The sequence below is a fragment of the Phyllopteryx taeniolatus genome, chromosome 5, assembly GCF_024500385.1.
Source record: "Phyllopteryx taeniolatus isolate TA_2022b chromosome 5, UOR_Ptae_1.2, whole genome shotgun sequence".
Classification (NCBI taxonomy): domain Eukaryota; kingdom Metazoa; phylum Chordata; class Actinopteri; order Syngnathiformes; family Syngnathidae; genus Phyllopteryx; species Phyllopteryx taeniolatus.
Window position 1 is genome coordinate 10,104,248 of NC_084506.1, and position 11,752 is coordinate 10,115,999.

Genomic DNA, 11,752 nt, shown 5'->3' on the forward strand with positions numbered 1-11,752 from the left:
TGGCACAACGTGCCGGCATTCTTGTTCTTTCGCACTACACGGAATGCGCTGACGACTTTGCCCTTACTACCTCAGCATCAGCATGGGCACGCAGCTCAAAGGGGCGTGTTGTATCTGCGTACTTATTTCTATGGCGTTAGCATTGTGTTGCACAAAAACGACCAGAAATGGCGGCGCTTCTCCGAGCTTTAAGTACAGGAAGGGCATTTCGGGGGCTGCGTAGCGGTAATTATGCTATATTTCACATATGTGATTAAAACGGAGCTTTTCAGAAATATTTGATATGCCGTTGGTTATTATGGGGCAGAGTCCAAAGCTCATACTTGCCAACTAGGCAGAGTCACATTACTTGATGGTGAAGGGCAGTATAGCTTAGGTAAACGTTATGCTACAGTTGACATACCCTGGCAGAATTTGTAAATGCGTACCATTTAAAAAGAAAAAAAGTGATCGGTCTCAACATTTATTTTGTTTCAATGGGAGTCAAGTTAAACTATAAGGCATTTCAGAATAGCACAGTATTGGTGATATGTTACTAACATTTAAAAAAATACCTCTATATCAAAATAGGCGATGTCATTGAACAGAGGAGTGCTACACGAATAAAACAAGCCATAGTTTGTAAGAATCAGATAAGGATTAAGGATTTTATGCCACTTTTTATGTCACAAATTGGCCCAAATTCACTTGCCCAGAAATAATTGTAAACCATTTGGAAATTTGTCACTGAAACCTTGACTCCTTGGTAGAAAATGCTCATATGTTTCTTATGAGTTGAGATGAAAATATGATGTTTAAACGTCCGTTTTCAGGTTTTCAATGGCGTCTCATTTTCCGAGTCAAACGGAGAGCAAGCGCATCGTCAGAATTACTTCAAACTTTACAGAAAACAAGAACAACAATAGTGAGTCGTGGACATAAAGTCTTCTATCGTCGACGAATCCTACGAACGGGATTTTCGACACCGAAATCCAGGAAGATTTTCGTCTTTGTCAGAACCACAGAAGATCTCGACTGAATTGAACATGTCAAGAACTCGGTACAACGAACGACGAAATGTAAAAAGAACAAGTATTACCTCGATTTTGGTTGGACCGCCGCTAAATTCACGTGCCCGAGACCTGGCACAGCCAAATGAAAAGAAAATTACAGCTGTTTTTCTGGATTTATTAACAAACCTACACCATCATTCAACAAAACAGTCATAAAGAAAAATAAGATGGTCCCCATTTAGTCGTCAGTCATATTTTTCCCCAAATTTGCCAAAATTACACAGACTCTGCTAGGGTACACACATGGACAAAATTGTTGATTACCCCTCTGTTAATGAAAGAAAAACCCACAGTAGTCAGAGAAATAACTTTATCTGACAAAAGTAAGAAGGAATCAAAATGTCATGAAAATGAACCAATGAAAATCAGACCTTGCTTTTGAATTTTGGTTCAACAGAATTCTTTCAAAAAACAAAGTCATGAAACAGGCCTTGACCAAAATGACGGTACCCGAACTATCGAGAGGCAATGATTGCTATCAAAGCCTTTTTTTCAACTTTCAATGAGACTTCTGCACCTATCAGCAGGCATTTTGGCCCGCTCTGGAGCAGACTGCACGTTTCAGCTCCTTCCGCAGATTTTCAATCAGGGCTCAAAGAAGGCCACTTCAGAATAGTCAAATCTTTTGCTCTCAGCCATTCTTGTGTGGTTTTAGCTGTGTGTTTTGGGGTCCTTACACTGACCTGCGAGTGAGACTTTTTTGATTTTTGACAGCGAGCAGCACATTTCTCTCAAGAATACCTAGATAGTCTTGAGATTTTCTTGTACCCTGCACACATTCAAGACCTCCTGTGCCAGATGCAGCAAAACAGCCCCTGAACATAACAGAGCCTCCTGCGTTTTTCACAGTAGGGACAGTGTTCATTTCTTGGTGTGTTTCATGTGCTTTGTTCGTCTATAATAGGACGTTCTCTGAGAAACCACAAATCTTTTGGTGCAATAAAAAGACCAAACTGGAACTTTTTGGCGAGGCACATCAGCTCTATGTTCGCACATGAAAAAATGAAGCGCGCTAAGAAAAGCACACTGTCAGTACTGTGAAACCTGGAGGAGGGCTGTTTTGCTTCATCTGACAGAGTGTGTCTTGAATCTGTGCAGGGTACAATAAAATCCCAAGACTATCAAGGTATTCTAGAACGAAATATGCTGCCCAGCTCATAATCGCGTGGTGCGGATTGCATGCTAAATCAGGCAAATTTGTGCAAAAGAAGGTGGTCTGCTCACTGCTTGTGTAAGATGTGGCTGTCACCAACGCCACTTCTATATATATATATATAGATATACAAATATTTCAATTCAGGGTGTAGACCGGATCCAAAAATCATCGCCTTCTTTTAGTGTTTCAGACTGAAATGCACGTGTTAGTATGCTCGTCATGATCCAGGTGCACACCCCAAAAATACCATATCGGCATTTAAAGAAAATTCCATTTTGGCCACTATGACATTGGCCAGCAGGTCATGGTCAGGTCTCCCCGAACTAAATCCCTTGTAGTCCATTGACGGTATTGCTCATTGCAGTCGTGGTGGTACCAACGGCAAAACGTCACCGCGTCAGTCCCAAAAGAGGCTTCAGCTGTGCAGCTCTGAGGCTTCAAGATGAATCCAAATCAAAAGAATACACGCGCTTTGCTGGTAACGGCCCAGCAGCAGCTTCACCGGGAGACGCAGCAGCTAAGCCGGTAGCGGATGAGTCCACCGGACCAAGAAGTAGGTCAGTCTGGTGCAAGAGCGAGTCATGGGAAATGTTCGTGCGTGAACACATTGCAGGATTTCTGTGCACTGAAGTTCAAATTGTTGTTTGTTATTATTATTATTGTCACTTCATTTTGCTCATGTTTCTGGTATTTGCGTGAGTTGAATTTGATTCCTCCCTGTTCATGTGCAAGTTACCAGCATCAGGGTGGTGAGCAAGATGAGGAGTATAAAACAGAGGAGCAGCTTCAAGCTCAAATCCTCGACGCTGCTTTGGAATTTGTCCCACAGCATGGCTGGACTATGGAGGCCATTGCGGCTGGTGCTGAGGTGAGATGCATTCAGAAGTTTGAGTTCAAATGAAAAAGTCGCTGTTTATTAATGTTAGTGCGTTTTATGGATTCACAGTATTTGCTTCCATTAAATTGCATTCCATTTGTGATTCCATATTTATTGTAGAAAGTAGATTTTCTTTTGGGTCATTGTTTGTCGTAAGGTAGTGCGATAAAAATACTTTCCCCTAACATTAGAAAGAATCGTGATCCAAATAATCGTGAGGTTTTTTTTGGGCCAAAATCGTGCAGCCTCGGGAGATGAGTGGAAATCCTCTACAAGGGCTGGCGCTGAGGAGTTGACCGCTGTGAAAACAGCTGGCACTGAATGAGTTCAAATGATTGAGCAAGATCCATAACTGATCATGTTGTACTTGACTACTTGTCCTGGCTTCTATGTTGGATGTTGGTACTAGACCCTAGGCCTGTCGTCTGCTTCCACTGGTATGTTCTATAATGGAGCTGGAGACCTGGTCCTACATTTCATCGCTCAATGTAATTCACAACTGGCAGAGACACTAGCAGAACAACAGAAGCAGGTCCAGTTGGGCCAAGAAGAGTAGGTGCAAGTAACCACACACACATCTCCAAGCCCAATTCCAATCAAGTTGGGACGTTGTGTTCAACAGAAATACAAACAGAATACAATGATTTGCAAATCATGTTCAACCTATATTTCATTGAATACACTACAAAGACAAGAGAGTTCATGTTCAAGCTGATCAACTTGATTGTTTTGAGCAAATAATCATTACCTTAGAATTTGATGGCTGCAACATGTTCAGAACAAGCTGGGACAGGGTCACGTTTACCACTGTGTTACATCACCTTTTCTTTTACATTACGTCTTTTAACGTTCAATAAATGTTTGGGAACCGAGGACACTAATTGTTGAAGCTTTGTAGGTGGAATTCTTTCCCATTCTTGCTTGATGTACAGCTTCAGCCGTTCAACAGTCCGGGGTCTCCGCTGTCATATTTTACTCTTCAAAATACGCCACACATTTTCAATGGGAGACAGGTCTGGACTCCAGGCAGGGCAGTCTAGTACCCACACTCCTTTACTACGAAGCAATGCTGTCGTAACGTGCAGAATGTGGTTTGGCATTGTCTTGCTGAAATAAGCAGGGGCGTCCGTGAAAAAGACGTTGCTTGGATGGCAGCATATGTTTCTCCAAAACCTGTATGTACCTTTCAGCATGAATGGTGCCTTCACAGATGTGTAAGTTACCCATGCCATTGGCACTAACACAGCCCCATACATCACAGATGCTGGCTTTTGAACTTTGTGCCCATAACAGTCCAGATGGTTCTTTTCCTATTTGGCCCGGAGGACATGACGGCCACAATTTCCCAAAACAATTTGAAATGCTGACTCGTCGGACCACAGAACACTTTTCCACTTTGCATCGGTCCATCTTCGATGAGCTCGGGCCCAGAGAAGCCGGCGGCGTTTCTGGGTGTTGTTGATGAATGGCTTTTGCTTTGCATAGTCGAGTTTCAAGTTGCACTTAAAGATGTAGCGCCGAACTGTATTTGCTGACATTGGTTTCCTGAAGTGTTCCTGAGCCCATGCGGTGATATCCTTTACACATTGATGTCGGTTTTTGATGTTTTGCCGCCTGAGGGATCGAAGGTCACGGGCATTCAATGTTGGTTTTGGGCCTAGCTGCTTCCATGCAGTGATTTCTCCAGATTCTCTGAACCTTTTGATGATGATATGGACTGTAGATGATGAAATCCCTCAATTCCTTGAAATTGTACGTTGAGGAACATTGTCCTTAAACTGTTGGACTATTTTCTCCCGCACTTGTTGACAAAGAGGTGAACCTCGCCCCATCTTTGCTTGTGATTGACTGAGCAATACAGGGAAGCTCCTTTTCTACCCAATCACGGCACGGCACCCCCCTGTTCCCAATGAGCCTGTTCACCTGTGGGATCTTCCAAACAGGTGTTTGGTGAGCATTCCACAACTTTCTCAGTCTTTTTTGCCCCCGTCCCAGCTTTTTTGGAGCCATCAAATTCTAAGGTAATGATTATTTGCTCAAAACAATCAAGTTGATCAGCTTGAACATGAACTCTCTTGTCTTTGTAGTGTATTCAATGAAATCTAGGTTGAACATGATTTGCAAATCATTGTATTCTGTTTTCATTTCTGTTTAACACAACGTCCCAACTTCGTTGGAATTGGGGTTGTATAATGCTATTGTAATGTAACAATTGAATAATTGAGTTTAAAGTTCCAGAAATATTTGATGGCTCTCTTGCAGACCAAAGAAGACCGCTGACTTTCTAAGAGATGCCGTCGAGACGAGACTGAGGATGCAAATCCCCTATATAGAAACATGGCCACAGGTAAAGTCATAGCATGAATAAGCGTAGGGACATGCTACCTTCCTCATAACATCAGAATTTCAGACCAATGTAACTCTTCCACTAGATTCTTGACTTTGCTGTTGTGTCCTCAGGCAATGAGCATTCTGCTCCTGCCTCACAACATCCCTAAAAGTCTGAAACACCTTTCCACCCTGGTGGATGACATCTGGTACCATGCTGGAGACAGATCTATAGATGTGAGTGGGTCGATTCCCGTGCATCCTTTTCTCCCCATACATTCCACCTTGCTCACCCCTTATGTCCTCACCATTTACTGCAAGGAAAGCACTTCACCTGACTATTGGGTTCCTCTTGGCGTAATCATAAACTATTAACAATTTGAAGAAAAACAATTCTGTGGAGTTAGATTTTTATGCTGATTAACACTAAAATTGGCATGCTGATTCCAAAATTGCAGTCATTTTTATTTATTTTTATTTTTTTTTATAGCACATCAAGTTTTTTCTCCACAGCTTACCCTCCAGAGAAGCAAAATTCCATTGATTAGCTATAGTAAAAGTTGCCAGCTGATTATGATTGGACTCATTGACAGCTACGTGGCAACTTGTTTGTGCAGTCACAATTGAGGCAGTGCGGTGAGAGGTGTGTGCAGCTCCCAATAGGTCAGTACTAACAATAATTGCAAACAGGAAGCTAGCATAGTAGGAATTAAGGGGATTTGTGCCATAGCCTTTGTAAAAGATAATAGTGTGAAATAAACATTCTTTCATATTTCATTGTATGTCAATATTTGAAAAGTTTTACAAAGCAAGCAAATATCTGCTAAGTACAGTATTTTTCATATTTTTTAAGAAAACAGGGCGCTATAGTTAAAAAATTTGACGTGATAGAGAAAAACTTTTCGATTCCGCACCCAAAAATTTGTTAAAAACCTAACTCAACAAAAATTGTGTTCCCCAGTGTAAGAGTGATCTTTGTTTTGAGACATTTCCCTTTTTTTTAGTTCTCTCCCATTTCCATCTATGTAGATGAACTGGTACAGTAAACGAGCAGCACTGACTGGCATCTATAACACCACCGAGCTAGTGATGCTTGAGGATTCCTCCCCAGACTTCCAGGACAGTTGGAACTTCCTTGACAACCGTATTCAGGATATAATCAGCATGGCCTCTTCTGCCAAACAGGTATAGTGCGCCCACAGACTTCAGCGGAGACATTAAAATAGGAGGTTTAAACTTTTGGAAGGGTGTTGAATTAGTTTTAGCTACAGCACATGAATGACCTTGCAGTGATAGAAAACACCCCCACAGGACCCCCCGAGGGACACGGTCAAACGCCTTCTCCAAGTCCACAAAACACATGTAGACTGGTTGGGCGAACTCCAATGCACCCTCGAGGACCCTGCCGAGGGTGTAGAGCTGGTCCACTGTTCCATGGCCAGGACGAAAAACACACCGCACAGGAGTCCAATAACAGAACAGCGCTCAGGTTCTGATCGGGGGGGCGGTTCCTCCCAATCACGCCCTTCCAGGTCTCACTGTCATTGCCCACGTGCATTGAAGTCCCCCAGCAGGTGCGCTCTCCAGCACCCCCCCGCCCCCCAAGGACTCCAAAAAGGGAGGGTACTCTGAACTGCTGTTTGGTGTATAGGCACAAACAACAGTCAGGACCCGTCCCCCCCACCGGAAGGAGAGAGGCTACCCTCTCGTCCACTGGGGTGTACCCCAACATCAACATACAGGCGCCGAGCCTGGGGGCAATAGGTATACCCACACCTGCTCGGCGCCTCTCACCGTGGGCAACTCTAGAGTGGAAGAGAGTCCAACCCCTCTCGAGTGGACTGGTACCACAGCCTAAGCTGTGCGTGGAGGCGAGTCCGACTATATCTAGTCGGAACCTCTCGGCCTCACGCACCAGCTCGAGCTCCTTCTCTACAAGAGAGGTGACATTCCACGTCTCTAGAGCCAGCTTCTGTAGCCGTGGATCGGATCGCTAAGGTCCCTGCCTTCGGCCGCCGCCCAGCTCACACCGCACCCGACCCCTGTGGCCCTTCCCAGAGGTGGTGACCCACATTACCCTTTCGGGCTCTGCCCGGCTGGGCCCCACCAGCTCCAGGCCTGGCTCCGGAGGGGGGCCCCGGTGAGCCGCGTCCAGGCAAGGGAAACCTTAATCCATTAATATTTTTCTTCATAGGGGTCTTTTAGCCGTGCTTAGGACCTGTTTGCCATGGGTGACTCTACCAGGGCCGTGAAGCCTCAGACAACTTAGCTCCTAGGATTATTGGGACACACAAACGCCTCCACCACGATAAGGGGACAGCTTCCAGGAGGGGGAAGTCTTTTATACATTCAGAAAAATGCAGCCTCTGCAAAAAAAAAGGAGCTCAGAAGAGAGGATAACACATGTATAAATTGTAACTGGGGGGTTTTCTTTGGTGCTGCAGGTGCAATCAACAGGTGAAGCAGTGTTGCAAGGGCTCATGGGAGCAGCTGTAACTGTAAGTCTTCTATGATGTTTATACCATTTGCATAAAAAGCACCCGTTTTCAAGTCCACCTTTTTTTCACTGCAACTCATTGTAACCGAATGATCAAAATTGTTCTTGATTCTGCAGCTGAAGAATCTCACCGGAATAAACCAGAGACGATGATGCAAGACAACCAAACCGATCCCAAATCCTCTTGTTTTAACATTAGATGAAAATGATTATTCAATATTCATTCATATTTATTTGATGTGGCCTGCGGTCTGCCTATTTCTTGATGGTCATTTGCCCGACAGGTAGCTTTGTTGTGTTTTGTTCGACTCAGCAATATTAACTCTTCTATTCGGACCATACGTCTTCAATAGTGAAATGAGTCTGTATTTAAGACTGGCTGGATGTTCATCATATTTTATTGAAATAAAATTGTTGACAGTTGTAACATGTCTTTGAGTGCTATATCAGCCTTTTGCCCCTTTAATAGACTGCTTGAGGATCATAACCCCCCGACAACATTTTCTTGTCCACCGTCAAACGTGAGGCTTTATTGAGCGGTGGCCCTGTGGGGCCAACATGAGCCAAGCTGTAGTGGCTGTGTCAGAACAGGTACTGATGATAGAATATGGTAAGTTGCAATGATTATTCCATATTTTGGGTCTGTGTTTGTTTTACTTTAAGAAAATATTACTTTTGCAATCTAGCCAATGATCGAGGATTGTCAACATGACAAACTCAGAAATGTGTGCGGTGCGTTCAAATGCGAATTATCTGGGGTAAAAATGAAGAATATGTTGATTTCATAGTATTCATGAAATTTTCCCATCGGCTCACCACCCGTGAGAGGGACCAAGGGGGTCGTCCTGTGTGAGGCAGGGACCTTGCTACGGGAGCTGGCTTTAGGGACATGGAAAAGCCTGAGCTGCTGTGCAAGGTTGAGAACTTCAGACTGGACATAGTCTGGCTGATCTCAACGCAGAGCTTGGGCTCCGGTACCAGTCTTCTTGAGAGACTCTCTTCCGCTCGGAAGTTGCCCACGGTGAGAGGCGCTGAGCAGGTGTGGGCATACTGATTGCCCTCCCGACTCAGTGCCTGTATGTTGGCATGTATGTTGACCCCGGTAGACGAAAAGTTAACCTCCTTCCGCCTTCGGGTGGGAGGACGCGTCCTGAATGTTGTTTGTGCCTATGCACCACACAACAGCTCAGAGTACCCACCCTTTTTGGAGTCCATGGGAGGGGTACAATGTGTTAAAGCTTGACTGTCCCGCTGCAGTCCACTTGAATGTGTCATCACGTAGGCATTCTAGCATGGGCTCCACCAGAGACGCATAGTTTTGTATGAACTTTGCATAGCATGCTGTGAGCCCTTGGAATGAGCGCAGAGTGGTGGAGCTTCTGTGATGGCTCTTGGGTGATCCTCATTTGGCAGCAAACCTTGTGCTGAAACTGTGTGTCCAAGGAACTGCAGTCTTCTCTTCTTGTAGTGGCACTTTTCTGTCTTGAGCTGGAGACCAGCTTCCTTCAGTGCCGTCAGCACCACCTGCAGATTGTGGTCAAGTTCCTTCTGGTCCCTGCCATAAACAATCGTGCCAAATGAGGAACATGAGGAACATGAGCTTGGAGAATGCACTTGGTGCTGAGCGCAGTCCGTATGGGACTCGGCGGACCCTGACTAGTCCTTCATTTGTTATTAATGCAGTTATGTCCCGGCTCTCTTCTGTCAGCGACACCTGATAAGCATTTGCTATATGCGCCCATGTACTCTCCAACAGTCTCATGCGGTCTCTGTACTTTTTGCCTGAACTTGCGTCGCTCCACTACAACATTTGCTGCTGGGCTGAAATGTGCACGGAATGCAGTCGCTGCCGAATCATACGTTGTGTCAAATGCAGGTTGACCTTCGGTGCCCGGCAGTGCACAAATAGCAAGCACGTAGTTGTGGAATAGTAGGTTGTCCGGCGGCGGATGGCAGGAACAATGCAGGGAAAGGCTCAACATTCGCCATCCTCGTCGCCAATTTGCGCTCTTCTCTTCTCAGTATCAAGAGGAATAGCGGTGTGAAATAAGGCAGCAAGACTGCACCAGGAACTTTATTCAACCTCCTTTTCCCCCCCCCCTCTTCTTCCAACAAACAGTTATTAGCCTGTTCCAGCGGCACCAAGTGTTGTTAAAGGAGTACATGAATACACAACACTCTTCTAGCTATGCAAAGATACAAGCTAGTGTATTTACAAATGAAATTGTAAGCAAATTTTGCGCTGGTGAATAAGGATCATTCTGTTCCAAAGCCAAATTGGTTTCCTCCACTTTCTGCTCTTATGTCAAGGTCCGATGTGTGAGCATATCACATTTATTTAAAAATAAATAAAAGAGTGAAAGCTTACTCCAGATTGCCCTTGCTTCGGTTCGATACAGCAGTATTTATAAGGACAAACAATTACTACTGGATGGATTGATTGAAGCGTGTTTAAGCAAGGAAAGTTGAAGAATTTCAAAGTGGCCCTTGCATCCTCTGGTTTTTCTGGATGCGGCAAGTTTGGACACCCCTGGTTTAGGTGGACGGCCATGTCTTGGTAGCTTGGCTGTTGTGCCATACTTTTCCCATGACTGGATGGATGATGGATTGAATGTCGCTCTTGACGTTCAAAGCTTGGGATCATTTTTTGTTAATAACCTAACCCTGCTTTAAACTCCTCCAAAACTGTATCCCTGACCTGTCATGACCTTCATAATGCTGTTGTTCAATAGTATTCTGTAAACAAACCACTGAGGCCTTCACAAAGGTGGACTCTACTAATTAGGTGACTTCTGAAGGCACTGGATTGTATGTGGAGCTCTCGGAATACAGGGGGCTGAATACAAATGCACACTCAAAAGGGTGCAAAATGTATATCTTTTTTTTCCCCCCCCACTTCAGAATTCTGTGCCACTTTGTGTTGGTCAATTCATTGCTTTTTATTGAATGTATACATATAATGAATGTATAAAGGATGACGCGCTGTGGCCCAAAGCAAAAGAAGATTTATGAGTGAGCAGATGTTCCTTTTTATTGAATGTATAACCATGTAACAGAAGATAAAAGAAAGTCAAATAAACCTTTTTAAAAAGAAACATTAAATATCATAGAACATCTCAACAAAATACATTAAAGTTTGTGATTGTGAGATGACAAAATGAAGTTTGTAGGGTATGAAGGCACTGTGTATAAAGAAAATAGGTACATTTATGGTTGTTACTTGACGCATTTTCATCCATTGCGGGGGTGGAGGTGTTCAGGAACATCTGACCCGAGGAATGCTGCATTACTAGTTTCTAAATGGAAAAATCATCATCATTAGTACTGCTGGATGAATACTTACAATATGTTCTGCTTTTTCAGTGACTGCTTTGTTACCAAGCTGATTCTAGGCCCATGATTGACTATTCTGAAATTGAGGAGGTTGACCCTATGGAAAATGATCGTATTTGAGCATAGAATCAACTCACAAATCGTCTGACTTTTCCCTCTGCGGGTTCTTCTACAATTCGGAGTCTTGTACGACCCGAGACCGTTGTCATGTCTGCACTGGCCGCCCAGAAGAAGAAACTGAGTGAGCTGCAGGCACAGCTCAACCACGAAATCCAGAGTGACGTGCTCACCATCAACTGAAGTCGCAATCATAAATGGGGTCTTTATGGACCTGTAGCTCGGTCTATAGGTTGCTCTCTTAAGATTTCTTTGTAATCATATTGATCCTCTGAAACTGATCATTGACGTTCATGTGACTCAGGTTTAAGACTCTTAAGTTACATATAAAGGCTCTTACTGCCATGTGCGTGGTCTGCAGTCCTTACGTTGACATAAAAAAAAAAAGTATA

The 11,752-nt window shown here is 44.1% G+C and overlaps 1 protein-coding gene across 4 annotated transcripts; it reads left to right on the forward strand.

Annotated features, from left to right (window-relative positions):
* The first annotated feature begins 71 nt into the window (after positions 1-71).
* On the forward strand, positions 72-8,337 carry coq9 (coenzyme Q9 homolog (S. cerevisiae)). Of its 4 annotated transcripts, XM_061772579.1 has the most exons (9): positions 73-225; positions 2,573-2,765; positions 2,941-3,076; positions 3,495-3,637; positions 5,348-5,432; positions 5,546-5,650; positions 6,443-6,598; positions 7,858-7,911; positions 8,028-8,337. In XM_061772579.1, the coding sequence occupies exons 1-9, from the start codon at positions 168-170 to the stop codon at positions 8,061-8,063; spliced, it is 966 nt and encodes a 321-aa protein (XP_061628563.1). In that variant the 5' UTR covers positions 73-167; the 3' UTR covers positions 8,064-8,337. The 4 variants fall into 4 exon arrangements, 3 of the variants coding, with proteins under 3 accessions (XP_061628564.1, XP_061628565.1, XP_061628563.1); XR_009788432.1 differs by lacking the exons at positions 7,858-7,911; positions 8,028-8,337 and adding an exon at positions 5,715-6,076 and having other exon boundaries at positions 72-225; positions 5,546-5,679; positions 6,418-6,553; XM_061772580.1 differs by lacking the exon at positions 3,495-3,637 and having other exon boundaries at positions 72-225; positions 2,573-2,761.
* Positions 8,338-11,752: the final 3,415 nt, after the last annotated feature.

Excerpts from the sequence above, each read along its gene's own strand:
- coq9 (XM_061772579.1), top strand. The coding sequence starts at position 168 with ATGGCGGCGCTTCTCCGAGCTTTAAGTACAGGAAGGGCATTTCGGGGG. Across the intron at positions 2,766-2,940 it reads TCCACCGGACCAAGAAGTAG|TTACCAGCATCAGGGTGGTG; the intron begins GTCAGTCTGGTG and ends TTCATGTGCAAG. Across the intron at positions 7,912-8,027 it reads TCATGGGAGCAGCTGTAACT|CTGAAGAATCTCACCGGAAT; the intron begins GTAAGTCTTCTA and ends TTGATTCTGCAG.